Below are 17,429 nucleotides of genomic sequence, written 5' to 3'. Positions count from 1 at the left end.
ATGAGTGTCCTGTGGTGCACTAGGAGTGGGTGCACCACCAAGATATGTATAAATGCATCGGGCCGCACGACGGCACGAGAAGAGAAATGGAAAATTGGAAGAAATGAAGAATGAAAATTAGAAAACTGGCCTGGAAAATGAAAAAGAGAAATGAAGTAAACCGCGCTGTAAAGTTGTCTTCCAAAGCATGGTTGAAACCTTGAAAGAAGTCTTGTGTCATGTCTCTCAGATCTTGGATTGAAAAGTTAGTTGCTCAAAAGGATTGAAAACAAAACTTAAATAGGATAGTAAACATTGACATGTGCGCCCTACAACACGAGCCTGTGCAAGGCGCATCAAAACTTATTTATATCTTGAATCTCTAAAAATTTTGAGCCCAAAAACAGTAGAGGGCTGTATGTCTTATAAGTTTTCTTCTATAAACACTTAAATCAAATTTCCTGCAGATTAAAACACAAAAGTGTATAGTAGGGCATTGAAAGCAGGGCAATGGAATGAGTAGGTGTACGTGTGATTAGTTGAACTCCTTTCCCACAATCAACTTTACACGGGAGGGTCCGAGGTCGTTTCTGAACTGCTCTCCCAGTCCAAAATGCGCCATCAAAAGCCAAACAAATGTGCGCAGCTCTCCACCTTTGGTTAGGGATTGAGCATGAGTGTCTCCTCTGCAATGGCATGCTCCATATGACAACAACTCTACCCACACTTTACTCATCATTTCCCACACTTCATTTTCAGTGTAGGGACACATATCTTCTGGGGATGGACGGCACAGCTTCTCCAGATGACCTGCAAGTATACACGCATGAAACAACACCGACTTACTTCGATCTCCCTTCACTTCCGACGGCATCACTTGTGGTCGTCTCACTACTTTTAGCTTGTTACAGGTTTTTTTTCTTTTCTCGTCTTCCAATATGTACTGGTGTTCTTCCCACATGGTTGGCTTCCTCTCTCTCCCCTCTGTTGTGAAGCATTCGAGGGTAAACACGTACTTGATATCTTCCCATGTGGATAACACCATGGAATACAAGTACAAGCCGCATGAGTCCTTGACATTTTTGAAGAATGTTTCACAGGCGGAGAAGTAGCTCCCCAATGCAGCTTTTTTCTGCTTTCCTCTGTTGAAGAACTTATTGGCTTCCTCGAAGGTGTCTCTGAATTTGTTATCCACAGTAATCATTTTACGCTCCATCACCAAAAGATACAACAGATATTCTGAGATATGTCTACATATATCTGCATTACAACCATAATCATCACTACTAGAAGTTGCTCTGGAACTACTGAAATAAAATATCTCAGTAGCAATATGCCACATTAGCACACACTCATCGTAGTCCACATCTTGGCTAACGCTGAAATGAATATATGGGTCGCAATTGCTATAGTCAAGGAGTGTCCATTCTCCTTTAGACGAAGCAATCTCCCTACCAAAACTTGTGTTGATTGCCTGCATACCCTTTTTCTTGATCTCATTGAAAATCAGGTATTTCATTTTTTCCTCAACTTGTTGAGTTTTACCATATAGACAAGAACAAACCGCCTCGGTCAGCCCAAACTTGTCGATGATATAGGAAACCCAATTTGGCCACTTTCGTGTGTGTAAGCTGTGATTGATGAAGCTATATTGATGCATTTCCTCCGACCAACGCTTGGTCGGAATGATTCCCTTCACTGTTTTAATCACTTCGGCTACCGTTTTCCTCCAGTTCGGGGCGGAGGCGCTTGCAGTAACACTCTTCTCTGAACCCACAAGTAGAGCCGCTATGGTCCACTTAGAAAAGATGAGCTCCAATATCGCAATCAAATCTAAGGCAACACCACCGCCAAGCAAGAAATAGGTGACCATGATGTCGCTCAGATGTATATGGTGATGCGATTGGCGGGAGAATATGAGGGTTGCAGCTATAAGTAGAGCAGTGCTAATAAAACGGAAAATGTAGCCTAAGATGCATTGGACAGCACTCAGCTTGGTGAACATGGCATCGTAGATGAAGTTGAGCTCCATTTCCATCACTCTAAAAGCATCATTATACTCTAATGATCTGTAGAATCTCCTACTGTCGTCGCGTTCCAGGAAGCTAAACATGTGATCAACAATGAGGCCTTTGAAGATCCTGAAGAACTTGTACCCATGCTTTATAACTTCAAGCTCTTCCAGCTCCTTATATTTCTGTGTTATATCAACAACATCGTCCACATCATCAGCTTTGGCTCCTTTCTCACGGTTAATATCGATAGTGACGGGAAGACTGGCCGCCTGCTTAGATGCCATCTCCTCCATTAGCTGATGATAGTCAGGTCCGGCATCGGGAGGTTCGCGCATTGACTTCTTCAAACTGTCCTGAGACGCCAGACTCAAGGAACGGATCCGTTCACCACACTTGATTACCCCGGCTATAAAGATGAGCGCTGTTGGGATTAAAAACCTATTATTCTCCAGAATGCCGTATCGGTAAAAAACCAGTAGAACCGCCAGAACCTGTGCAATCATGGTTACCAAATGGCGTGTCCATAGCTCGTTGTCCTCGATAGCGAAAGCGGTGATGGTGTCTGGCCCGCCCAAGTGGAGCAAGAGGAACGGAGCCCAGAGAGCCGCAATGGCGTTGTCGTCTTTAAATGCACCGCAGGAAGTGGAGGATTCATCAATTTTGCTGTCATTGTTGATGAGGGCTATGCCAAATGTAGCGATATAGTCAGCTAGGAGATACACACTCCAGAGAGTAACGATACGAGAGCTGTTCTTGGTGCGTATTCTTGTAGGAGCTGAAAAAATGAGCACAATCTGGAAGGCTAGACTGCCCAGAACAATGGCTTGGATGCTCCATTGTTGCCAAATGTAATTCAGAAATTCGAATATATCTCCAGAAGGAGTAGCGCACGGTCTGCTCACCATTGGACGGACTAGTCACTCCGTACGTCTCCACCAATTTGCAACTCTGCCGGCCTGTCAATTCTTTTAAACTTAAAAGTAAAAATAAAAAATAAAAAATTCTAATGATAAATTGTATTAAAAATATATAGATATGTGTTATTTATTGATTCAAATTATAATTCTATTAAGAGTCTTTCTTTATTTTGTCCCAACCTTAGTAAAAATGTAAATATATAACAGAAATATAATGAACTACAATATTGAAGGAGTGCTCTATACTTTTGCAACCACCACCAACACCAACACCATTGCCACCGCCACCACTACTACCACCACCACACCACGACTATCACCACCACTACCACCATATATATTATTATTATTATTATAAATGTTATTATATTCTAAACAAAATAATTAAAATGTTTAACTATACAATTCTGCTCATTTTCTGGAAAAATGAACCAAACACAGCAAGACAATTTTTTTTTAATACAACCAAACACTAGAAAATGAAATGTTTTATAAAAAAAAAAAAACATTTTTCAGAAGTCATTTTCAATTCCTAGCTTCCAAATACACCCTAAGTGAAAAACAGAATTTCTATCATCTATTTGACTATAAATCAATATAACCACAAGTACATTTTTCACAATTATCTATTTACATATTTATTCATTATTGTGATTGCAACATTCATTATTATCTACTTATACTTATCACCATTTTCTATCTTTTATACTTGCATTTACTTATATAAACATAATTTATTTGCTTACACTTAAAGTTAGATATAATTCACATTAACACAATTAAAACTTGAACTCTACATTAAGTTTTAAATTTTGGTTGAACTCAATAGATTATTGGTTTAGATATTTCTAGTTATGTTATATCATAATATAAGTTTGATCTAAATATTGAATATTGAAATTTCACATATATTAGACTTCAAGTAAAAGTTATTTATATATATTTCATTCAAATGAATATATATCCAAAAAAAATATTAACAAAAAATATTAAAATTATCTAAACTAAATTTTAGGTGAGCTTAATGGGCTATTAATTCGGATATATTTTTAGTTATGTTATATACATATATAAATTTGGTTCGGATTTCAAATGTAAAAATCCTGCATATATAATACTTTAAAAGTAAAAAATATATATATATATATATATATATATATATATATATATTCTTTTTGGATAAGAGGAGAGGGTACCAACAGATCTATCGCTTGTTCACAATGGCATTTTCGGCACCAATACTACCAAGGCATTCTTTGCGGATCATTGTGCGAACCTCTTTGGGAGACTGTCAAACTCAATCTAATCACTATCTTCTTTCTTTTTTTTTTTCTTTTTTTTTTGTGTAATCTTAACAAGACTTTCAGCTACCACATTTTGATCTCAAAATATTTTATTTAATTTATTGATCAATTTAAACCAAACATATCTAAAAATATTTTAAATATAAGATTAAAAATCACTCTAAATTAAATGTGTGTTAATTTTATAATGTTAATCTAAAAAAATAATTTTGAATAAATAGTGTTAGAGCATCTACATCTATGGTTTATATGAAGATAATGTCAGATCTGATGCTTACATGGCAAGTGTGAGAAGAAGAGAGAGAGTGTGTGTGGGGATCAACTGCAAAGAATGGGGATTTTAAGAGTCCAAGAAAAAAAAATGTAACTATTTGTTGCTTGTTGTGCGCGTTCTGCGCACAGCAGCGCCCGCAGGCACCTGACAGCAACATTAACTATTATTTTTTTTAAATTATGTTTTGTTTTGCTTTTTTTTTTTTTTAAATCTCTACTCATTTTCTCTTTTCTAATCACATTTACAAAAACTCTTAAAAAATCACGAAAAAACTCAATTGATAAGGATGCTCTTAGTAAACAAATTTTCGGAATAGAAAAAAAAAAAATTAAACTGCAAATTTAGAAAATAAAAAACAAAAATAAAACATAATATTAAAAGGGTTACCATTTGGCATTAGCAGCTAACATAAAAAGAAATGGAGTGAACATACTTTGGTTCCTAGCTTCCTGGGCGGTTGCCCTTGCATTATTCAGCGACTATCATGATACTATGATTTCCTTAAATAGAAAGCAATGGCAAAAGAGAAAATCCAGACCCTTCATCTGTTTGATTGGTCCTACCATTCTTATTTGCTTTGCAACGTTTTCAAGTTTTTAATTTGTTCTAGACGTGTGTAAAACGTAATTCTCTGCCAAAATAAATAAATAAATAAATCGGTGACATGAAACATGTGTACTGCGCTTTGGCTAATACAATACAGCTAGCCTACCTAATCATTATCTCTTCGTTGCAAGAGTGTCTTCAAGCAGTTTGAGATTGCGTGCAGACTGCAGAGAAAGTGTAACATATATATAGATTATATAAGCAAAAGCTTGTGTGAGACCGTCTCATTATCTTTATTTGTGAGATGAGTTAAGTCAAGGTAAAATATAATATTTATACTAATAAATATAATACTAAATCATTAATAAAATATAATATTTTATTTTGATCAGAACCGTTTCATAGATAAAGATTTGTGAAACGATCTCACACAACTGTGACCCATAGATATATGCTTGGTTTTATTAAAGAAGAAAGACAGAAAAATTGAAGTTAAAAGATACTCACATATATTTACGCATTTTGTAGTACCAAACAAGGCATCACTAGTTGTCAAGACTCAAGAAGAAGATCATTGTCTTAGAGCATCCTTACTAGTAAAGTATTTTTGTGATTTTTGAGAAGTTTTTATAAGTATGATTAGAAAAGAGAAAATGAGAGGAGAGAGGAAAAAAAAACAAAAAACAAAACATATTTTTAAATGAAATAAAAAATAAAAAAATAAAGGTCTTGTCAGCCGCGTCAGATGCGCTCGCTGGGCGTGCTTGTTGCGCCTAACGCACATCAGGCGCAACAGCAACGTTAGAATCCGTAAGCATGTTTACTATACCAAAAATCATGTTTTGCTGGATATTTTTTTTCTTCTTTCTCTATGTCTCTCTCATTCAAGCAAGTGCGTATGTAAGAATAACTCCAAAAGATTCATTGCTACGGATGTTCTTACAGATTTGAATTGCATTTTCTTGTATCTCATTCTGCCAACATTCTAGGAGCCTACTCCTTTTAATATATAGCTACTATGTATTCTTCAAATTTCGATTTCGTCATTAAATTTGTTGGTAATCCAATTTGTTTTGTAACAGTATAGAAAGAATGACATGTATGATAAAGAATAGATTAATCTTATACACTTCTCATGATTAATTAAGTAAATACGTTATTAACTCTAAAATTTATTCATTTATAGATCAATGAATTTAAAAAAAAAAATTATTGCCACAAGGTAAATTTAGGGAAAAATATTACTCCGTATTATTTTAAATAATTATATAATGTTCTTTTATGTGTGAAAAAAAAATTCCAAAACTAACCTAACCAAGTTTAATACTCTCAAGTCATAACGAATTGAAGTCTTCAAGCTGATTGATGATTGTAGAAATAATTGCAAGTAACTAGACACTACAAAACATATGCAAAATACTTTCACCAAAACTCATTACCATTATCAAGTATTTGATACCCATTCTGATTCCGATTTCAATTCCCATGTGCAAACCAAACACACCCTTATTTTATTAGGGAATGAGTTTTGCAATTAATGGGTAATCAAAACGCATAGTAATGTTCTAAAAACATGTCAGCCAAACAATAACAATGACTTTGATACTCATTCCTAATAGCTAAACCTGTCAACCAAACACCCTAAAATGTTCATCTTTTGTATATGGTATACGTATATCATCTGTTTCCAAGGAGCACAAATTTTAACAGTAAATATTATACAGAAACAATAATTTTAACCAAAAAAGGAGGGGGGAGGAGTGGGAAGCGATTTATGGAGCCATGAGTCCTTCAAGAGTATAATAGAGTGACTCTGCCCAGTCAACTTTGAAAAGTAATGTCTGCAACGTCTGCAACACATCGTACTCAGGATCCAGTTTTCGCTGCCATCCCTACAACAAATCAAGCATCAAAATCCATCTTCACTCTTCAATTCCCTTTTAACATACCAAACATAACAGAAAACAGAAAACAGAAACATGTCTGATCAAGAATGTTGGACATGCACAATCAAGATCCAAAACAACAAATTGGGAGATGAAATTAAAGTACCTCCAGTACCAGTGTAGTTACTATCACCGTGCAAACGTTCCCGTCGATGTTTACACGATGGCGCCTAACTTGCTCAAGCAAATGATGCATGCAATCAGCAGGATGGAAGTTTCCACCTTCAGCTGTACCCCAAAAGTTGAAAATGTTCTCCACTTCCTAATAACAGAAAGCATGAACCTTTATCAATTATTAACGATTAAAAAAAAAAAAAAAAGATATGGTTTCCCTTCTTTTTCTTTGATGAGTAGCACAGAGGGCAGAAAGGAAGCACCTGAACGAATGCCTCTGGACTGGGGCACTTCTGTTGCTTAGATAATCTAAGAGTACACTCAGCAGCAGTGCGGCCATCTCGAAGTGCAACGGCCTTAAAGAATTCCAGCAATGTGAGACGATCCTTATTAGAGAGTTCAGCAGTCATACCCACATCAAGAAAAATCACATGAGGCTTCGATTTGAACATGCCTTTACTCGGGGCCTTCTGTCTAGATACTCTAACAAGAATGTTACCTGGATGCATATCCGCATGTATGAAATTGTCTACCTGGAAACCAAAGCAGCACAAGTTTACAATACATACACACAATGACTTTATTGTATAATCTAACACAACCAAGCCTTAACATCAATCTAGTTGTAGTCGGCTTGACCGTTATAGAACTAAGAAGTGCTAAATCCATTACAGAATAGCAACACTATGAGCATATCTCACAGTCACATGTCCCACACTCCCTTTACAAGGCAAATAGGAATGTTCATATAAGAAGCTGGTCATATAATTTAATATTTCCAAAAAGTCCTAATCAAGAACTCGTGGTTTGATATGGTTTAGAACTAAAGACAGCTAATGAAGTGTAAGGATATTGCCAGGAAATACGTAATACTTATGTTCTCATAAACATAAACAAATTCAGAAATCAGGAGAAAGAAGAGTAGGCTAGAATGCTCATATATCTACTGTGACAAGATGTCAAGCATGTTAAGTAACCATACCAAAAGCATCTTCAAGAGTGCATGAGTCCCAATATGGGCAAGTGAACTTTTAATATGCTCTTGTCCCTCAAGCCCATCAACATAGTGAAGAACATTATCACCATGTTCAAATGTTTCCACTAAAACAGCAGGATGTACCAAAGGATATAGAGGTTTTGGGAATGATACATCTTTCCATCTACGAAAATTGTAAATAAACCGACTCAAGTTAGCTGCTTCCCTAGAAAGATCAACTTGGGACATCATGAAGACTGCAAATTGCTGAATGCTTTCATCCAACCTCAACCATTTCAAAGTAGGAATGAACTTAGAAACTTGCCCAAGTAAATTAATCAATACGAAATCCCTTCTGATAGCTTCACCAACGCCTGGATGCCTAACTTTTACAGCAACCATCATAGGTTTAACAGGCTTTCTAGGATATTGGAATTTCAAGATAGCTCGATGAACTTGAGCAATACTACCAGATGCTACAGGATGCTCCTCAAATTGTTCAAATATTTCTGGCAGCTTTCGGCCAAATGCCTTTTCAATAGTTCTTTTTGTGTATGAAAAGCTATGTGCCGGTGCTTTAGTGTGAAGCTCAGCAAGTTCTGTGCAGAGATCATTTGGGAACAGATCTGGCCTAGTTGCCGCCCATTGACCCCATTTTATGAATGCTGGACCTGCCTTCTCTAAGGTGGTCCGAACAAGACGAAGCCATTTCTTCCGATACTCAATGTCAAGGATGTTTGCGACGGGAGCTGTCAGTACGCAAGGTGAAAACAAAATCGTCAAGTATACTGCCCTGAGAAGCAATATAAAGCTCTCTAAAAGTGAGAAGACAAATGAAGTCAAGTAAATGTGTCCATCTTTTGCCTGTGTGTATAGAGACTCCTTGATAGGGAAGCATTCTGCCTCTGCATATAAACTCTGTTTCCAAGTGAACTTGCCAATAAGAAAAGCCAAAATGCCTGGAGATACCAGGTGTGAGCGGGATAAAGCAAGGCTGATTGCACAAGCAATCCTACTTAATGGGGGTATAATGGCTCCACAGCAGGAATGCATTTGAAACAGACTCTTCCACACCATTTGAGCATGGTGTGATACTTTATTATTTGTGGTGAATATGCTGTTTTGTAAACCTCTACTTCTCCAGAAAACAGCTTTAGAATTGTATGATGTGCATGAAGCAAATCCTCTATGAAAAACTCTGCATTCTGCACTTAACTTTGAAAATATGTAAGGCAATCCAATTGAGCATGGTGACCAAACCTCCAAACGGCTGTTTGTAAGTGTTGCAAGCTGGGAATGAGCAATCCTCTTAGCATTGACAATAAACAGAAATCTGTGCATAACAATATATATATCATTGATTCATCAAACTCACAGTTATTTCTGTAGAAATGGAACACCAATGTATCACCTAATTCAGTTCAATTCACAAACTGAATAGCAAATTCATCATTACAATTGAAAATAAATGCTCTCGTAGGGGAAATGCCTATGCATTATGCATGCTCACTAATAATAGTCAAGAAGCAAGCCTGGAATCTATGGCCAGTACTATAGGCATGTGAATCTTGCACTCTCACAGTCTCACTGATCTGATAACTGCAATGCATATCCAGAATTCCAGATTGCCATACTACTAGAAGGATGATTCACATAAAATAATTACTTACTGAAGTGTAGCAATTATTCAGATTATCATAATACTTGAAATATGATGACTTTCTTCAACATTGATGTCACCATATATTACTAGGAATGCTATTCTTGCTAAAAACAAACATTAAGGTGGCATTTGGTTGGTGACTTTTATATCCTACTATCAAATTTGATACTCATTATTATGTTTGTTTGACTACTTTTGCAGTTTGCTATCCTACTATTGAATCCAAATTCTTTACGGAGTAGTAATCATTAGACTCATCACCCTTCCTCTCCCCTACTTTTGAACATTGGAATAAAAAATAGCAAGAAAAAAAAATAAAAAAGATAACTGTCCATGCATTCAGTATAGAACTTTAATATATATACACATATATGCATGTATTATATATTTTTATACATTTATTTTAATTTCAATTCCTAGACTTATTTTGCTTAGACTCAATACCATTACTAAATATTTGATTCCAATTACGAATTGGATTCCAATGTTAGAACAAATAGCCCCTAAGATTATCAATTTATCATACTACTGCAAAGATGATAGATTTCTCCATATTGACAAATATTGAATAGTTTACACATACACCGAAAGATTTAGTTACTCTTCCGAAAGATCGGACTCCAGAAGTAAGCAGCAGAACACAAATTGAGTAGACGCAAGGCAACTTAGGCAAGCAACACAAAAATTCTACACCGTTTATGAGAATACGAACCTTGAAATAGCCATAGGTAATGAGTGCAGCAGCTGGGTCTATGATTCCGGGCCGGAGCCGAGCGGACCATCACAAGGCATTTTCAGTTCCACCTGAGGGTATAGATGTCAAATGATGAATTTCCCAAAGCATGGGAACTACCGACAGCATATGGCCAGTGATTGTAGTTCTGCGGGTGTCGAAATCCAGCTAGGAAATGGCGGTGGAGAGCGGATGAGGTCAGCCGTACACGGCGGCTCTGTTTACTGCAGTGGCTGTTGACGACAATATGTACAGTATCGAACTGGAAAGTGGAACCTGGGAGTCTGAGACAGAGAGTTTGCGAGATGCGGGTCGGGTCGGGGGCTTGTAAATGTGATTAGGAAATATCACTGAAATCGGTTTTTTTTTAATTTATTTTAAATATCACTTAGAGCATCTCATTAATGGAGTTATTTCACTGTAATTGAGAGGTTTTTGTAAATGTGATTAGGAAATAGAAAATGAGATAAGATAAAAAAACAAACAAACAAAGAAATCTGATATTAAAAAACAAAAAAAAATTAAAAATAAATAAATAAATCAATGCGTCAGGCGCGCCTGCACGCGCCCGCATGGGCGGCTACGCGCACAGCAGCCAATGAAAATAAATGAATGCTCTGCTAATTTACTGTTCCATGATCTGGGTTATAGCAGATGAACCCAAACCTTTCTCTTTCCTCTTCTCTCTCCATCCGTGTGGCAAATTTCTGACATTATTCTCTCCAATATCTATTGATAATGTTGCTCTTAGGATCAAAAGTGAAATAATTTTAATATCATATATCAATTTTGGTAAATTTTAAAATTCCAAATTAAAAGTTTAAAAAAAATAATATTGGCTTAGAACTAGATCCAAAATTGAACATATATATAGTGGCACGTGTGGCCTTCACACACCATAATACAAGGGGCTTAGTTTAGTATTCCCCCAGTTTTATCCCAATTGGTGAAATAGGATCGGATGATGAATGTCCCCACAAAAGGAGGCTGGCATTTGGATAAATACAACTTCAATTCAGCCAAACCTCGTAGGTACGATTGAGATAGTAAATAACAAACCTATACTAGCCGGAATGGATCGGAGGGTGGACAGATTGAGTCGCAAAACTTGAATTGTTGGCACTTGGCATGCATTTGGCAATGATGATAACTTTGGTATGCATGCATGTTGGCTTGAATCCAAAGCTCCTTAAAGATTAATAAATTGTTCTTTTCAAAAAAAAAAAAAGATTAATAAATTGTTAGGGCCCAGTACAATGTTTCCAGCGCCTTCGTCTGTCTTTACAGAATGTCCAAATCCAGAAATAGTAACAAGACATATATACAGACGTCTGAACTGCACAGATGCATCATATCAATAATACTGCATGCTTTGCTAAAAGCCTAAAACTGGGGGTCTTCCTCTCCTTTCCGCTGGTTAAACCGTACCGCCGCCTCTATAAATTTAAGAATATAATATTATTTTTATTACATTAATTTGGCAACCTCATCTCATCTCATCTCATCTGAATATGTCATCCACTGCTATATATATAAGAATGGCTCACTCTCTTGTTGGCTTCATCACACTTCCGTTCATCTATAAAACTATACTGCAACTTCAACTTCTAAACATCTATCATTCCATATCTTATATATAAGAATATACTCTTGAAATACTACAAGTAGTAGTAGAAGAAGAAGAAGAATGGTTTCGACAAGTGCAGCGTGGGTTGTTGCAGCAAGCATCGGTTCAGTAGAGGCATTAAAAGACCTGGGATTTGCGAGATGGAATTACAGCATCACCAAACTCCACCAACATGTGACGGCAAATCTTAGATCGTACACTCAGGCCGCGGCTTCCAGGCTCGCTGCTCCTTCTTCCACTCTGGTTTCCAAAAATATTAAGATGTCGAGGGGGGAAGACAACTACTTGAAGCTGCAGCAATCTGAGGAGTCGCTTAGAAAAGTCATGTTCTTGAGCTGTTGGGGGCCTAATACTTAAAACTTTTAATTAATTAGTTCCTACTTCAATTCCTAGCTAGCTAGTATTTATTTTGTATGCATGTGTACATTATTCGATCTATTCATATCAGTTAATGAATGGCATGTAGTATTTACTTGAAAATTTTATTGACTCAAACTTATCCACCATCATGGAGTTCAATTCCACACATTATATTGTTACGTCTTCTTGGAAATACGGAGTAATTATTAATGGCAGGAAAACATAATGTTGTAAATAAGCATATATGTTTCCATTTTACAATATACAATGGTATAAGACTCTAAGATTTCATCAGTAAGCTAAGCTAATTCATCATAGTAGACCATGCGCTATGACTTTTCGATGACTACTTAATATTGAATTGTGAAGTAGTGTTTACTTGCCATTATATCAGATCTAGATTTTAACATAAACAGCTGTTTGAATTGGCAGAATCACTTATATTATTAATTAGGAAAATGCTAGGTAAATTAAAGTAAAGTATGTATGAAAAGAAAAAAAAAAAAAAAAACGAGGTCATGCTAATTAAGGGGTAATGAGTATTTATATTCTCAACATTCATTTCACATATTAACAAGTTAAAGTTAATAGTTACGTTTAATAAAATACGGAGTATTTCTTTATTAACAGTTAATATGTTTAGATGATCAAATTAACCAACGTATGCAATCTGTTAATCCTAGCTAATTGCTAATAGTTAATTAACAAAGAAGTTCATACTCTTGCTAATGAGTTAAATTATAATTGTATTATTAGACTCTAGTTAGCATGTCTATGTCTAGCTGAAAAGTTGGTAGCTAATAAGCTAACTAATTGAAATTAAAGTATTTGGTAAAATTAATTGTTAAATTAACCGTAAAATAAAATAAAAGGATAAACTAATTATATTATTAGGACTTAAATTAATGAAAGTTAGATGATGTCATTTGTATAAATTAATAAAGAAAAAAAATTAAAAAGTCAATAACTTATTTTAAAATTTTATCTGAGGTTGCATTCTAAAATAAACTATTACTTTAAACTTCATATGTTGTACCAAACAAAACTTATAATTTATTTATAACTTAAAATAAGCTTAAAACAAACAAGACAATTAAATATTTAATCTTACTAACCACACAAATCTTGGAATCAAGTTAAAATAATCTTTCCTGCAATCCGGCAATATGCAGGGGAAACCGTTAGGTGATCCATCAAACACAAAAAACCGTGGGCTAATCGCCCATAAAATAAAATAAAATTAGAAAACAGCTAGAAGTGGCCTGTTTTAAAATTTTAAAACGCCACCCCACCGCGTCATTCCCCAAACTATAGGCAATTCCGCCAATGGTTTTCGGTATCGTATTTTTTTGGCCGCCACCAAATCCCTACATAAACATACTCTCAAAATCCGTTTTCTTAACTTGTATCACCAAACGCCAATTCCTCCCATCTTCATCCTCAGTATTCACTTCAGCTATTCGAATTCCAGAGAAAATATGAGCGGGATCGCTAAAAGATCAGCGTGGATGGTGGCGACTAGCATTGCGGCGGTGGAAGCGTTGAAAGATCAAGGGTTTGCGAGGTGGAATTATCCTCTGAGATCGCTGCATCAACATGCCCAGACTAAGGTCGCCTCCTACAATCAAGCCATGAGACGCTCTTCGGCTCTGCAATCTTTCTGCAAGGCGACCACGCGGGAGGCCAAGTTGAAGAGAGAGAGAAACTTCAACAGAGTCATGGATGTCAACTGTTGGGGTCCTAGTACTGTTAGATTTTGATTTAATTGGTATCTGCGATATGATAGTAGTACAGAATTGAAGGATGCAATTATATTTGGTATTGCAGCGTATTCGGTAGAGCCGCTCTAAATGAATCTGAAAAAAATGTAGATCAGATTAATATATCTTTTATAAATGAGATAGAAGTTTTGAATTAGCACATCAATATTGTTTGCCGGATCGGAGTTGAAGTTTTCCGGTCTCTTCCCATTTCCAATTAATTAACCATCCAATTCCGGAATTTCCCCCCACAAAATTTCACAAGTCATCACTCATTAGCTAGCTGCCTAGCTTGCATAGAGAGGTATATAAGAGTGTTAACGAGTTTGTAAGAGCATCAATATCAGCATGCGGTTGTTATGCCATGAACTCGGTATATATTTAGAATTTTAAAATTTGATGTTCACAATTTTATTTTATAATTCTGTATTCAACAATATAACATAATTTTTTAATTTATACAACAAAATTATGAATATAAAGTTCAAAAATTATGAATATTGAGTAACGTAATTTTGTATATTGAGATATAAAATTGTGAATATAGAGTTACGTAGTATTAAATTGTGAACATAGACTCGATTGGACCCAGGTCAATAGCATAATTTGCTATCAGTTTGTGAACATAGACTCGATTGGATCCAGGTCAATAGCATAATTTGCTATCAGTTGGGGTTTGGCAATTTATATCGTGGACTAGAGTTCATGGTGCATTGTGAACCCTGATCCAATACCAAGAATTTGACTCCATAATTTAAAGAATTTATGTTTATAATACACATAATTAATGCTCATACTACACACACATACCGCATAATATACAGAATTAATGCCCATACTACACACACATACCACATAATACACAGAATTAATGTCCACCAAATAATCGGGCCTTCTTATGCTTTGGTTAATTGTTTTCTTTTTCTTTTTCGTTTTTTACTTTAAGAAAACCAGCACAGAACATGGGGTCTGTTTAGAATTTTGGCTGAAGGTTTGAAAGGAATTGCATTATTTTTAATGTTTAGTTCATTTTTCTAAAAAAGGATATTATATTGTTTGTTATATAATAATAATAATAATAATAATAATAATAATAATAATAAATGGTGGTAGTTGTGGTAGTTGTGGTAGTGGTGTAATGATTGTTGTGATTATGTGGTCTTCGGAAAATGTCTTCCAACTAAAAATTTAAAAAGACATTTTTCGTTTCCGTTAATCATGATGAATATTTTCTTTGAATAACTAAACATGAGAAAGTATGAAAACTTGACCGTGACCCGTCTGAATATCTCCTATGTTGTCAATCAGGTACGTAAATGGCACTTTAACACTATGGCCTGCGTTTGAGTAAATCTCCTACTATTGATATTCATGTCTTTTCTGATTCTGGCTATGCTGGTTGTCCTACTGATCGCAAATCTATGAGTGGATTCGCAGTGTTTTTAGGCTCTAATCTTATTTCATGGGTTTGTAAGAAGTAGCGTACAGTGACTAGGTCTTCAACGGAGGCTAAATACAAGGCTCTTGCCAACGTGTGCGCAGAGATCACTTTGATTGTGTCCTTATTGCGTGAACGGGGTGTTCGATCAGTGTTTGTTCCTAAGTTATGGTGTGATAATCCTTGTGTAGAGTATATGTGTGCCAATCTTATCTTACATGTGCGTACAAAACGTATTGAGATTGATTATCACTTTGTAACGGATTAGGTGAATTTTATTTCAACCAATGATCAATTGGTTGACGTCTTTACAAAGCCACTTCCGGCTCCGCATTTTACGTTCTTGCTTAACAAGTTTTAAGTTGTCCGTCTAATCTGAACTTGAGGCCGGGGAGTGTTTGGACTCTTGTAAATATAATTTTAGTTATAGTATAACTCTATGGTATGTAATATGTATATATACTCCCTTTGTAATGGTGAACAGATGATTGAATTAATCAGAATACTAGTTTTAAAAAATTGCTTATTATAAGAATAAAATGGTTAAGACTTACACAATAATTTTCCTGCCCAAACGGTGTCTTCTACTCTCTACTCTCACCCTCTGGTCCCCAATCAATTATGCAATATACCCCTTATCTTGAATCCTCAAATAAAATAAAGGTCACACTTGTGTGAGACCGTCTCACGGATCCTTATTCGTGAGACGGGTCGGATCGGGTCAAAGCACCATGCAAATGTCATACTTATATGTGCAAATCTCACACTTATATGCTCAAATATAACACTAATAAAAAATACAATTTTTGTTACTTATAAGAGAAAAAGTAAAACATTTTTCATAATAAGTAATGTTGACAAGTACCTCTCACTTATAAGGGCAAATATAATACTTTTGAAGAAAAATGTAATACTTTTAAATCGAAATGTAAAAGTATTGTATTTTCCCTTAAAAGTATTACATTTACCCTAATAAGTAAAAATTTTTTTATTTATGATTAGTATTACATTTGAGCATATAAGTATGACATTTGTGCATATAAGTGTTACATTTGCATCTGACCTGATCCGATCTGACCCGTCTCACGGGGAGACGGTCTCACACAAGTTTTTACCATAAAATAATTAAAAACAAAATCTTCAACTACTACACGGAGCTAGTAGACTTTAGTTTGCAATTAAGGCATATCTGGATGTAGCCGCCTTTGCAATTTAATTGCCAGTACAAATTTGATAAATCATAAATGTATCTTCATTTAAGTGTACAAATTTCTTGTTGAGTTGTCAGTTGATTCCACAGTTCTAACAATAATAGTACGGAGTAGTATTTTAAAAAAAAATTATTATAAAATTTATATTTAAAATATAAAATGCTTTAAGAAAAAAATAAATAATATATTCATATCTCTATAAGTTATTTCATATATTGTCAAAAATAAACAACTAATTTACTAAATACACATCAAGTAATACAATTCACTATCAATAATCTAATATGATATTTATTGACTGGCATTTGGCAAAATCTCAAATATATAATTAGGGATGACAATAAAGGGAGTTCAAATCGAAAATACATATATCTACCGCCTGACCCATCATACCTTGAATTTAAAATTTATTCACTCTCACCTATAGCAAGACAGGTACCCATTTTGAGTAATCCTTCCAAATTTATAATATGTTTTTAAGTGGCATTACCTCCATTAGATGGCAGTGTCAAAATCTTCTGAAAATTCATTAAAAACCTAATTAATTCATACCCTCCAACAAACCT

The 17,429-nt window shown here is 35.2% G+C and overlaps 2 protein-coding genes across 2 annotated transcripts; both read right to left on the bottom strand.

Moving 5' to 3' along the window:
- Positions 1-262: 262 nt before the first annotated feature.
- Positions 263-4,918, bottom strand: LOC116011131. The gene is made up of 2 exons (XM_031250648.1): positions 4,877-4,918; positions 263-2,959 (listed from the first exon to the last, which is right to left on the bottom strand). Exon 2 carries the CDS (start codon positions 2,897-2,899, stop codon positions 515-517), a length of 2,385 nt encoding a protein of 794 aa, XP_031106508.1. The 5' UTR covers positions 2,900-2,959; positions 4,877-4,918; the 3' UTR covers positions 263-514.
- A 1,537-nt stretch (positions 4,919-6,455) lies between these two features.
- On the bottom strand, positions 6,456-10,784 carry LOC116005732 (probable serine/threonine-protein kinase abkC). Its single transcript, XM_031245973.1, has 5 exons — positions 10,447-10,784; positions 8,078-9,404; positions 7,359-7,628; positions 7,088-7,243; positions 6,456-6,927 (listed from the first exon to the last, which is right to left on the bottom strand). Exons 1-5 carry the CDS (start codon positions 10,458-10,460, stop codon positions 6,808-6,810), a joined length of 1,887 nt encoding a protein of 628 aa, XP_031101833.1. The 5' UTR covers positions 10,461-10,784; the 3' UTR covers positions 6,456-6,807.
- Between the last annotated feature and the right edge of the window lie 6,645 nt (positions 10,785-17,429).

Source organism: Ipomoea triloba, chromosome 2, assembly GCF_003576645.1.
Source record: "Ipomoea triloba cultivar NCNSP0323 chromosome 2, ASM357664v1".
Lineage (NCBI taxonomy): Eukaryota > Viridiplantae > Streptophyta > Magnoliopsida > Solanales > Convolvulaceae > Ipomoea > Ipomoea triloba.
The sequence above is the reverse complement of the archived record's forward strand: the minus strand, read 5'-3'. Positions and strand labels throughout refer to the sequence as shown.

Bases quoted from the DNA above. Each gene is read 5' to 3' on its own strand.
- LOC116011131 (XM_031250648.1), bottom strand. From the start codon at position 2,899: ATGGTGAGCAGACCGTGCGCTACTCCTTCTGGAGATATATTCGAATTT.
- LOC116005732 (XM_031245973.1), bottom strand. The intron at 7,629-8,077 runs GTATGGTTACTT...TTTGGTTTCCAG, and splicing joins CACTCTTGAAGATGCTTTTG to GTAGACAATTTCATACATGC. The intron at 7,244-7,358 runs GTGCTTCCTTTC...TTCTGTTATTAG, and splicing joins GTCCAGAGGCATTCGTTCAG to GAAGTGGAGAACATTTTCAA.